The sequence below is a fragment of the Cadophora gregata genome (assembly GCF_030347475.1).
Source record: "Cadophora gregata isolate MNR1 chromosome Unknown scaffold_4, whole genome shotgun sequence".
NCBI classification, from domain to species: Eukaryota; Fungi; Ascomycota; class Leotiomycetes; order Helotiales; family Ploettnerulaceae; genus Cadophora; species Cadophora gregata.
The window spans coordinates 2,455,003-2,467,561 of NW_026695927.1; the positions used below are offsets into that span (position 1 = coordinate 2,455,003).

The 12,559-nt window shown below is 49.0% G+C and overlaps 3 protein-coding genes across 3 annotated transcripts; 2 read left to right on the forward strand and 1 right to left on the reverse strand.

Moving 5' to 3' along the window:
- Positions 1-405: 405 nt before the first annotated feature.
- On the reverse strand, positions 406-1,662 carry ONS95_010538 (uncharacterized protein; the record flags this gene model as incomplete). The annotated part of the gene is made up of 4 exons (XM_058504142.1): positions 406-714; positions 764-962; positions 1,011-1,456; positions 1,507-1,662. The coding sequence occupies 4 exons, from the start codon at positions 1,660-1,662 to the stop codon at positions 406-408; spliced, it is 1,110 nt and encodes a 369-aa protein (XP_058360855.1).
- A 964-nt stretch (positions 1,663-2,626) lies between these two features.
- ONS95_010539 (uncharacterized protein) lies at positions 2,627-6,161 on the forward strand. Its single transcript, XM_058504143.1, has 9 exons — positions 2,627-2,833; positions 3,096-3,119; positions 3,169-4,034; positions 4,083-4,577; positions 4,623-4,805; positions 4,921-4,958; positions 5,007-5,170; positions 5,222-5,714; positions 5,763-6,161. The coding sequence occupies exons 3-9, from the start codon at positions 3,681-3,683 to the stop codon at positions 5,872-5,874; spliced, it is 1,839 nt and encodes a 612-aa protein (XP_058360856.1). The 5' UTR covers positions 2,627-2,833; positions 3,096-3,119; positions 3,169-3,680; the 3' UTR covers positions 5,875-6,161.
- A 111-nt stretch (positions 6,162-6,272) lies between these two features.
- Positions 6,273-8,819, forward strand: ONS95_010540 (uncharacterized protein). Its single transcript, XM_058504144.1, has 2 exons — positions 6,273-6,734; positions 6,786-8,819. Exons 1-2 carry the CDS (start codon positions 6,683-6,685, stop codon positions 8,663-8,665), a joined length of 1,932 nt encoding a protein of 643 aa, XP_058360857.1. The 5' UTR covers positions 6,273-6,682; the 3' UTR covers positions 8,666-8,819.
- Positions 8,820-12,559: the final 3,740 nt, after the last annotated feature.

The window sequence follows — 12,559 nt, forward strand, 5'->3', positions numbered from 1 at the left end:
CCAGCCTGGCCTGCTTTTCTCACCAGCCGTTTTCGATGGCGTACGAGCGCTTACCTTGGGAGTTTCTTGGAGTACAGAGCTCCGGGGGTGATGCATAGATAGTGGGCTGATTGCCTGGCTGGCTATCTGGGGAGAGATAGAGTTCACTTGTCTACTTTGCGGTGTCACTTGCGAGCTTGGAGGCCGTTTCGATATCTGTTCTGTTTATTGGTTTTCTCCCAATTCTTTCCTTTCAGTCTATCATCTGGTGTCACATATAATCTTTTTGATGAAGCCATCAAACTTGAGATGAGCGGCCAAGCACACTCACAACAGTTGTCATTACACATACTTCCCCTGCCAAAAAGACCCCGAGGACGTTCAGGTTATCTTTTCCTCTCTTTCAGCACTCCTACTTTCCTTTCCCTACTCAGAGACCGTCCGAGGTACACTCTGTACAGCCGGTGCCGTTTTCTTATCATCAGAGTGGCGTTCACTGCTCATTGGACTCTCGGATCCGCTGCCAATTCTCCCGTCTCTTGGGTGTGCCTTAGCTTTGCCGAATGGAAGATGGCCTTTGACTTCCTTGTAACGCATTAACAAGAAGCCAATGATGACAACGATCCAGTAGACGTTGTATGAGATGACGGAGCCATATGTTGCTGAGTTTTGCCAGCCGAAGATCGCGTTAAAGATACCCCATCCGCCGCCGCCGTTGAGTTCTGGGTTTCCGTACTGGGGGTGGTTAGTCTTGCTGTTGATTAGAAGTTCCAAGTGAACTTACGTTGACGTGCCAGACACTCTGATCAATATCATAGGATCCTGGGCCTGAACCGACTTCTGCTGCATCACCACCCACCGCATCGTTCCACTTCTGAGCTTGGAAGAACCAAACCGCCTTGGAAAATAGACCAGCGGCCACAAGGTAGAGGAAGCAGGTGGAGACGATCAGGAAGAATTGAAGTTTGGAAGTGGCACCACCCCTGGATATATGTCAGAATGATGTTGGGTATGGAAGTCCAGGTACTTACTTATAGATGAGATACCCTACTGCCGCTCCAGCCAAAAGACCCATAACAACTGGGAGAGGTACTGCTTTCGCAGGAGAGGAGAAAGATACGCCAGCAATGAAGATGACCGCCTCCAGACCTTCTCGCAGGACGGTGATGAATGGCAGGATGAACATGGCATACTTCTCGCACCATCGCTTGAGGGACCCCCTTTTGCCATCAGCAGTAATTGGGTTATCTTCCAGAGCTTTCGCAAGCTTGACGCGCCACTTTTCTTGCATCTTGGCGACACGAAGAAGAGCTGCGCCCATGATGGTTATGACAACGGAAGCGATTATGCCAAAAGAACCTTCCCAATAGTACTCGTTCTTCGACCATGCGTTCTTGCCAGCACCATAGAAGGCTCCGATCAAGCCGGCACCAATGATCAGACAGATCAGAACTCCAGCGCCAGTTCCGTACCAGACCTACAACTTGTCAGAATGTCTTCTGGACTTGGATCTTTCGAATTTCTTACCTGCTTCACGAGCTTCTTGTACACCCCAACATCTCGACTCGGGCCATCGAGTGTCTGCTTCAAGAAAGCAAGAAGGACGGAGACAATGATTGCCGTTTCAAGCGTCTCTCGAAAAACGATGAAGAAGACAGGTACAGCGAAAACATTGACCGTCATGGTTGCAAATGTGGGCAATCGAAAGAGGACGATATTGACACGAAAGTCGAGTATTCCGGCCCCAAGGCGACGAAAGCTCTTAAGTCGCAGGGTGCGGTTGTGACTTTGTTGAGGGCCGGCAGTCTGTTCTTCCTGGGAAGATTAGATTATGCAACGGGATCTGATTAGATGGAAGCGGTTCGAGGACTAGGTGTGGAACGATTTCTGGGGATCGTGTCAGATTAGAGTTTGATCCCAGCAAGGGCGCCAGGATCTATGGGAAATGTCTCTCGTTGGCCGAAGATCGGAAGGGAGAGGAGCAGAAGGATTTGGCTCCTGCGCGAGGCGTGAGATATGTGTCGACTGTCGAGGATCAACTGGTCACCCATTCGAAGTTAAATGCCGCAAGTCGGGCTGGAGCTATCAAGTCAAGCTACCGAAGTTTGATTGAGCCGAGGAGGACGGATGCAGATGCCAGTCAATCAATCAGTCGACCTGATCCAGTCGAGCGAGCGGCCAAAGAGTTTGAAAGAAAAGAAAACTGTCTCTCGTGAGGGTGGGGTAACAATCTGTTTCTGAGACTATTATTCGTGAGTCCCAGGAAAAGACTTCCACTAACAGGTGGGCTGCAACACGAGGGACGCAGAGGCTGGATGCAGCGAACCCTGAACTTGCCCGGCAAGAGAAACTAGTGGTCCTTAGCCGTCTCGCTAGGGGTCTTCCTGCCAATGGGGCCCGTGAGGTGACATTCCTCCCCTCGAAGCCACGCCAGAATTTATCAGACAATCTGATTGCCTTTTTACCCGATATCAACTCACATCTGATTAGATCCTCGCCCCTGTTTCTGCGAAGTCACACAGACTACACAACTTCAACGGAAACCTTCTACCAGAAGATCAATAATATCCACCGCATCTTCGACATCTGGGAATTCCCAGACGCAGCGTCCTCTCCGCTTGCCAAGTCAAGTAAGCATTTTAGGTCAATTGCTTGTTCCCGCTTTGCTCCAGCGATCGACTTGGCGGGCTGGCCGGCCAGGATATTAGCTCTCCGCACTCCTGTGCTCTCACTTGCATGCAGCTGAGCATCGACGCATATTTGTGGAGCGCAAATTCCCGCACTGCATTTAACAAGCTCATCAACGTGGACCGTGGACTGACTCGAGCCGTGGAAGCCACACGAAGACATTTCTGTAAGTTGTGTGACCCAGTGTTGACCCCCCATGGAAGAGCAAAAGCAAAAAAAAAAAAAGAACCCCGCAGTCATACTCCAGCAGCCAGACTCCTCAGGAGGACTTGACAACACCCGAACTGTTCGCTGCTCGGTATCCCACTAGCAAAAGGAGATCGGGTGATTTCCTTGAAACACATTCTTCCGCTACTGGCAAACCAACTTCTGGTCTCACGCCATAGAATTTTGCAATGAAGCTGATCTCATTTCAAATCTGATCACAGCTTGTCAACACCATCCAATACGAGGTAGGAAAAGGATTGGTTTTCTCACAACGGCTGCAACTGACTTTAAAAGCCTTCACAAGCAAAGCCAAACCGACGCCTTCAAACTCAAAAAGCAACGTCCGGCCTATCTAATCTGCATCTTCTCCACCACATTGGTTGGGCCATCACTAGATTACAGGGCTACAACTTGTAAAGGCTGCCACCAATCTCCAATCACGCCATAAAAACTCGGATTCTAAGCCACCCATTATCCAGCTCTTCCCGGCCTTCAATCTGATAAGCTTGCTCGTTTCGCAGCACCATTATCAGATCATCTTATCAGTTCTCATCTCAAACGGACTGTAATCCTAGCAAGGGTGCTTGCGTTCTGAAGGGTCACACACCTTGTACACTTCCCGCCTCTGATCCGGCCTCGGCCGTTGCCAGCCCAGCATTGTGGTCCCCTCGATAAGTCGACGACATCTTCGAAGTAATTCTCCAGAAGAGCGCAGGACGACTCCCTGTCAACCTCCTCAAAGTCGCTCAGGACATTGCCACGAGGCACAACGACCAAAAGAGATCCAAAGTCTCCAACAGTCAAAGATGGCGATTTCGTTGTCTTTCTTCCCTATATTATCTCTTCTGTTTGTTATTGTACCAGAGATCGTTCATGCGAAAACTGTCACCTACGATTTCAACATCACATGGGTTACTGCGAATCCAGATGGCATCTTTTCGAGACCCGTCATCGGGATCAACAATGCCTGGCCTCTCCCGGTAATGACGGCTACACTTGGTGACCAAGTTGTCGTCAATGTCAACAACCAGCTCGGAAATCAAAGCACATCTTTGCATTTCCATGGCCTCTTTCAGAATGGAACAAACGCTATGGATGGACCATCTTTTGTGACGCAGTGTCCTATTCCAGCAGGATCTTCCTTTACATACAACTTCACGGTATGTGTGTAAGTACATGTTGACATGGACATCTCTGATCGTCAATAGGCAGCTCAATCTGGTACTTACTGGTATCATTCCCACAACATGGGGCAATATCCCGACGGTCTTCGCGCTCCCTTCATCATCCACGATCCCGAGTTTCCATATCAAGATCGAGTTGATGAGGAAATTGTACTGTCCGTTTCAGATTGGTACCATGAGCAGATGGCGACGTTGAAACCGAAATTCCTCAACAAAGCGAATCCTACTGGCGCAGAACCAGTTCCACAGAATGCCCTCCTGAACGACACGCAGAATCTCACTGTTTCGATCCAGCCTGGAAAGACATACCTATTCCACGTTGTCAACGTCGGTGCATTTGCTGGGCAGTATCTATGGTTCGAAGGTCATAATATCACAATAGTTGAGGTTGACGGGGTTTTCACGGATCCAGCTGAGGCATCTATGATTTATATTTCAGCGGCGCAACGATACAGTTTCTTGCTTACCACCAAGAATGATACCTCCACTAATTATGCCTTCGTTGGCAGCATGGACACCGTAAGTAACTGTAGCTGTACCAATGACTTGCACTGAACATGGCAGGACCTCTTTGACACTCTACCCGAGGATCTTAACTGGAATGCAACGGGATGGTTGGTTTATGATGACTCCAAGCCCATGCCGGAACCTGCAGCCGTAGATTCCCTCGATCCTTTCGACGATTTTGCACTGGTACCAGTCGACAAGAAGCCGCTTCTACGCGATGCTGACCAAACAATCACTTTCGTATGTATACTCTGACGTCTCTGTTACCCATTGAGATAACATTCGGGGAACTTGAGCCGTTCTTTTTCCCGAGATAATCTCAGAACCTTGAATTCAGAACACTAACTTCAGACAGGATGTTATCATGGACAACTTGGGCGATGGGCGGCCATAGTAGGAATATGCTTCCCAGTCTTGTGCTTGGTACTAATAACAAAACAGTGCCTTCTTCAACAACATTACTTGGGTCAAGCCAAAGGTCCCTACACTATACACAGTCATGAGCACTGGCGAAGCAGCTACCAACCCCTTGGTATACGGAGAATTCTCGCACTCTTTTGTGCTTGACAGACATCAAATAGTGGAGATCGTGGTGAATAATCTCGGTCAGCACAACAAAGTCGCGCATCCTAGCAGCAACAGCTAATCATCAGTAGATTCGGGAAAGCATCCATTCCATCTTCACGGGCATAACTTCCAGACGATTGTCCGTTCAGAAGACGGAGCTGGATCATTCGATGCATCCAACTCAAGCCAGACCAACTACCCTGCGATTCCAATGCGAAGAGACGTTGTAGTTCTGCGTCCCGAGGGCCACATGGTTCTTAGATTCGAGGCGAACAATCCTGGAGTTTGGCTATTCCACTGTCACATCGAGTGGCATATGGACCAAGGACTGATTGCAACTATGATTGAAGCTCCTTTGGATATACAAAAATCCCAGAGCATTCCACAAAACCACTTCGACGCATGCACAGCTGGCAAGATTCCTTCTGTTGGCAACGCCGCTGCTAATACGGAAGACTTCCTTGATCTGAAAGGTGCCAGCAGAGCCCCGAACCCCTTGCCATCTGGTTTCACAGCTCGTGGCATTATCGCTATGACTTTCAGCGTTCTGGCAGCTGTTATTGGATGTGCTGTTATTGCATGGTAGGTCATAATCCTAAGCCGACAAGTTTACCTTGCTAATTGATCCAGGTATGGTATGGCGGACATGGGAGCTGCATCGATGGCCAGTGAGGAACGGCGTATCGCAGACATGCACGCGGCAGGTCAAGCGTCTGTCATATCGGACACTCCTGCAAAGTAGAAAGATCTTAGCTTGTATGTTCTGGACTGAATTTCGGGCTTTCAGGCTCCTGGCGTTCTGCATTTTTGAAGAAGATACCACGATAGCACGATGGATCTTGCTGCACCTGTATTGAAATTATTAATTGTGGTATGCATAAAAGTAGAGCTATGCAAATATGATAATGGCTTCTGTAGTAGATGGTCAATTTTTGAGCTGTCCCTTCTGTGGCTGCTATCCAGTGTCGTGCTATTGCTGTTTTAAGTAATGTCGGATCCTAGAATTTGGAAATGGTCACTATTTTGAAATATCTGTGCGATTTTTGAGTAAGCTTTTCAGTCACTGTAGTGATCTGAAATGACCGTTTGAACTGCCTACTATCATTGAGGACCAAGGTTGGCAGACGAATAAATGAAGTTGTTTTGACCATGGTCCTTGTCAAGGCTCGGCCCTGCTTTGCCGAAGTGGAGAACAGAGTCCGCAACCTCAGCGAGGGGTTCATCCATGGAGACTCCAGCAACTCATGATACTTCAAGTACAGTTTCTCCTCGAACACCGTACGCTCTGGATCCTTGCGTTCCATCATCAATTGGATACACGTATCGCCTCAAAGCACCGATTACGTTCCAATATTCACACCTATCTTCTGATCTATCCTTACACCCGGATCTACTCTACGTGCATCACCAGACCGGATTGTTGGGTACAACCTTAACGGACGCGTTACATCAGATGGCACGAAAACCCCTCTATCTGGGAATACTCACTGGCAGCGAGCCATTGAAGTTTATGAAGCAGACGGTGCCAGTTCAGGCTCCACACCTCTGAAATGGCGGGAACGAAAGTTGGACGACGGCCGTGGTCTTTGGGAGACACATATGGTAAGGTCTTCTCTTCCTCAAGAGAGTGCGTCTTGCTAACAACCTTCGCAGATTTCATTGCGACCTATATCCACAAACCTGATGTCCGACCCATCTACCCTTCAGCATCATCTGGATCTAAACGTCAGTATACGACTGCAAATGGCCGGACTGCACACATGAACCGAATCAGCGCACATAGACCTCATATACCAGTATATAGAACTAGACATAACCATTCTACACTGCGAAGAGCACCAGGAACGCGCTACTTCCACGATTATTTTGTCACGAATCTCCCATCCTCTTCTCTTCACCCAGACTCAAAGTCCTCTACTGGACCACACCACAAGTTGCCCCGAGCAGCTTCAACACCACATACACCGGGCAATGGGCCATCTCCGGCCGCAGCACCGCCTATGGTGGGCATTTCCCGAGAGATGACGGTGGTGCGGATCCCGCTGCGCAGTGCAAAGCATCACTTCGGCGTCTCAGTGTCCCGGGGAACCCGACCATACAACGAGGACACATACCAAGCTGGTACATTGGAGATACCCGCTTTTGCAAAAAGAGCGCCCATTAGTCTGAGCAGGGCAGGGAAGACCGCAAGTGCCACATCTGCGGACAGTGCTAGTGGTGACCCTCAAGTATTTTACTTCGGCGTCTTTGATGGGCATGGCGGGAATGTTTGTAGTGATTTCTTGAGAGAGGAACTGCACGGATATCTGGAGAGGACAGCGAATACTTTCGAGCTAGCTTCTAGTTTGAAGACGGGAAAGAAGAAAGAAAGGGATGTGGGAGGGCCCAGTGCTGAGAAAGCAGGGGATAGTGAGCTGGCTTCAAAGGGAAGAGAGAGTTTACAAAAAGTACAGACGAAGAGCGGAAAGGATGTTGAGCAAGAATCGAACATTCCAACGAGAGATAAGAATGGGAAGATTGAGCAGCCGCCAGCCAGCCCTGCTATTGAGAGCGAGAAACCGGTCTCGATTGAGTCGAACAAGCCTAAAGCGATAGACCTGGAGCGATCACTGGTTGCACAATGGAAGGAGACTGTGGGTGGATATTTCAGACGTTTCAGGCCGGAATACTTCAACCTTCAGTCCTCGTCTGGTGAAGAACCAGCAGTTGAGACACCTGTGTCAATCGAGACAGTCCTCATATATGCCTTCCTCAAAGCAGACTTGGACTTCGTTACAGCACAAGCTCAGAAGCCAGACCCAGAGAACAACCACAGCGACAAGCCCCTAAACGCAGACGACATTCTCGGCCGACCAGCCCATCTCTCCTCACAGCACCGCCTTGGTGGACCAACCCGCTTCGTCGGCGGCTCGACAGCATCCATAGTCCTCATCTCTACCCCGACACCCACTCCATTTTGGCACCCTGCCTCCCCATCAACCATCGTCGTCGCCCACGTAGGAGACACACGCATTCTCCTCTGCAACACGGCCACCGGCCTCGCTATTCCCCTCACCACAAACCACCATCCCAGCTCTCCAGTTGAAGGTGCACGTCTACGTCGCTACGCCGCAACATTCGTCACAGACTCCTTCGGCGAGGAGCGCATGTCCGGACTAGCAAACACGCGTGCATTCGGCGACATGCGCTCTAAACGCATCGGCGTGTCGGCCGAGCCTGAAGTCCGACGTGTGGAACTCGCGCCCGCCGAATACAGTTTCCTTGTTCTGGTCAGTGATGGTGTTAGTGGGACGTTGACCGATCAGGAGATCGTGGATGTGGTCAAGGAAGCGAAGACGCCGGAGCAGGGGGCGAGGGATGTGGTGGGGTTTGCGACAGAGGTCAGCAGGGAGGGGGATAATGCTACTTGTCTTGTTGTTAGACTGGGGGGTTGGGAGAGGAGGATTGAAGGCGGGATGGGGAGTATGGGGACTAAGGAGGTGCGGGATTTTAGGAAGGGCGATGCGTTGGATCCGAGGAGGGGGAGGACGTGAGGTGGAAGTTTGGGGTGAGATGGGGAGGGAAGAGCAGGGGTTGAGTTAACGTAGATATTTGCGTTAGGTATTATTTACTTGCTTGCATAGTTGCATAAGCGAGCGAGTGCATTTAGTTGCTGTACATACGATGTATATCAAAATATTTCCTGGGCCTCTGACTTGACAGATACTCGTGACTTGTGCTTCGATATCTTTGTTGATGTCTGGTAGTGGAGTTTAGCGAGATGTCAAAAACTCGCCGATCTACTATTTCTAGCACAGTGAGACGCCGTACCTACCTACTTTGTAGTACCTCACGTCAGCTATGATGATTCTTCGCCTAGTTCTCAAGCTATCACTAACCGGGAAGTAGTCAATGATAATAGTCAATAGTATATGTAAATCATGGGCATAGGGACATCCTTCTTGCCCTCTTAGAACTGCTAAGTGTGATTTCTGAGAATGAGGCTGTAGCTTCCCAGTTGGATTTGGTCAGGCTGGTAGAATGCGAGCACATGAGGTGCTAATGGCGCGATTAAATATTGCGATTGACTCAATTTGGTTCGTAGTCCAGCCCAAGGAAGTAAAATACAATAGAATGTTTAAAACCCCTATTCTTGGAATTGGAGATATGCGCTTCTTAATTTCTTGAATCTCTGATCAACGACGTGGGTATCTATTTCTCTAGTACTCTTGTTTCAGACACAGCGTCAGAGATCTTGGTATATGATCATTCGAAGCATTTACTCCCTAAGAAGTTGTTTTTCAAGCTGTCACTTGTAGCTGAGAGATTGAAATCTACATGGTGTTAAAGGTAGAACCAGACAATGAAGTATCCTAGTACCAATGTGGCGGATTCGACATAGGTTTGCAGTGAAAGCATTTCTGTCCTCGTGCCATGCACTTGAATCAGTGAGGGAACATGCCCGAAGCCCCTGTCTTCCAAAGACAGACTCTATCTTAGGGCATTCTCACGTGCTGCGCAGAACTCAAGCTGAATTGTCAAAGAGAATGCAAGCACTCCTCAACGAGAGGCAAACACTGCGTTTTGTCTTCGAGGTCACAGAATGAAAATTCTTTCGAAGGCTATGTCCTGGCTCTACTGTAGTTAGCTAGGGCTGCTCCTCTTTGAAGTCTTCTACAAGAAGAAGCATGCTTTTCGAAGTTACATCCAGCGATATCTAGCATTCTAGTCTCATCTGATAGAAAACACGACCCGTGAGTCGCTCCCGAATCCTAGGAAGTTCTTGCAATGATTTCCTTGGTCTTTGGTCACTGTACTCAAATCAAAGGACATTCGAATGGCAGATTCCTCAGAGGCTTGTCCCACCTGGAGCTGGCAAGAGCCACCTTTTCCTTTCTCCTTTCTGCCGTTGCGTCAGTGGCAATGTTGGTGGGCTTTCTTTCTGCATCTGGCTATTACTGCCATGCTGTTAACTTCCATTTGTCACTTGGTCAGCAGACTTTCGAGCAGCATCATCAACACGGATGTCCACTAGGCCGCGTGAGCAACATATCAGGTTAGGTCTTTCTAGCGGTGCTTCCTCGGTGCTCCTTCCTCCATCTTCCTCTTTCGCTGCCCGGACTTGCGCTATCAGATACTTTAAAGACTTCGTCAATGCTAGGTTGGACATTCCAATCTTCACTCTTGCTCAGCCCCGCGTTGGAGTAATTCGAAGTCCAACCTGGCTTGGCTTAGCCATCTCTGCGAAAGAAAGCGCTCCTAGAAACATCGTTCTTCATCAGCATATGTAGTGAAGACGCCTTCCTTGGAGCGCTGACCACCATTGAACAGAATGTCCCAAACAGCTGACGATACCCTGACAGACAAAGCCGACAAACACTCCCAAAAAAGGAATGCAAGCAGAAACAGAACCAGTACTCGACAGACATTACAATCATCTCTGGATATTGGCATCGTAGAGGAGCTTCTAGATCTTCACACATTTGAGAAGAGTGCTCTATGTCTGCCCACCCGAGACTGCCTACTATCAAAGACTCCTTTATGGTGACTGTTCTCAATAATGCCGAAGGTAAATCACAGACACCGCTTCAAGCAACGCATTCAACAGACCGAGCCAGCGGCAGTGTTACCAGAGATAGTTCCAATGCCGATGGAGATGGAAAGATAACTCGAACTTTCTATGCCGATTTTGGATCTCCGAAACGCCACCTGGTCCTTTTAAGCAGATATTCCATACAGCCGGTGATCATGGCTTGAGTCGCTGACTAACACCTGGTCCTTTCGAGCAGGTGTCCCATAGATGGCTCACCATAATCGCAGGTAGTACAGCCGATGATCATGGCTTGAGACGCTGACTAATAGTAGCAGGTCACAGCAGAATCTCTAGCTGCTCTTCTACAGACAGCCTGAGGATCCGATGTAACAATGGTGCTAGGATTTCTAGTACAACAACTAATGTACGACAAACCTCCCAAGATCACCAAGTCCCATTGCGACGAAGTATCCACATGACTTGGTGACTCTGGATACCCATCTGCTACATGCAACACAACTTACACAAGTCATTGCGAGCAAGTTTCAGTGGTGGAGAGCTGTCACAGCTTGGCTGAGAACCACAAGGAGCAAACGGAATACAAGGAGCTGAGCCAAGCCAAACACAAGTACAATGGCAAGCAAGACGTGTTCAGAGACATTAAGCTCAATACCCAGGGAGCATACTTGATATCTCGCATGCTACATGTGTCCGGCAGTCGAGCAGATCATCTTGGCTTGCTCGCACGTCCTTATGCCTAAACAGTTGAACAGACTTCCGCTAGGATGTTTGCCAAGGTACGTCTCTTCTATTTTGGCTTTCGTCTGATCGCTGGAGTAGAGTTCAATTGGAGCTTGCACCAAACGATACAGTTTTGTTTCAATATCTGATACATCCAATTAGACCCCGGGTGGGGGTTACTTGGTGGGGGCACAAGACTACCCCAAACAGTTGTGGAATGCTGAATGGAAATTGCATTGTCAAGTAGGGAGAAAGAAAGACAGGAAACAGTAAGTGGATATACATGGTTTTAATATCAACTCTTTGCTATAGAGTATCAAAATGAAAGCAAGGATATATTATATACCGTTCGGCCTTGTCAAGCGACAAAATTCCCCGAGCCAGATGTACAGTTTCCTATGGACAACAGCCTCGTCATTTGCTAAGGTTCAGGGCCAGAGAGATCATGCAAGGCTATTCACATCTGTCCAATCGAGACTTCTGCCAAGAGCCATTTGTGCTTCATGCTTTCTTATCTCTCAACATTTTGGTCCTGCAAGGGCTTTGCGAGTGGCCAGGCCGAGCGGGCGCCCGAGGCCAGTGGCCAAGGGAAGACAAGAATGGATGCTTATCTGAGAATCTTGACTGTGCTTTGTTGCTTGCTGATACTGGCGGTAGTCGTAGCTGTGCAGCTGGCCTGTAAACGGAGTCCTTTTGCCCACGCTGTCGTGTCACTACCCAATAGCAGTGACTGTTCTCACTTCAGGCTGCACTCAACCCTGTGGCGTCTCGGATTCAGCAGGCTTGTATCACTGACGACGACGACGAGGCTCTGGTTGATAGGCGTAAGAGAGACTCGAAATAGAAGACGTGCCAGCCTGGCATATCTGAAAGGACCTCTCTTTATCGCTATCCACTTCCAACTTCACTCTGCTGCGCCTATTCTCGTCGTTCACCAAACAAAGCATCGTCTGAAGTACAGATTCGGGGACAAGCTGTTGCAGCCGGTGATCGAGCCAAGCAGTAACATTATCACAACTGTGTTAGTCAACTTCCAGGCTATTATTGTTATTGTTGGCTACGATGGAACGAGGTCTCTGACCAGTTGCTCATGCTCATGCTCTTTCGTTACAGCTGTGCTGAAGAGTTCGTCTCTGGTTCCTTGGCCCAGCTAGCCTTGTTTGGGGCGAGCCAG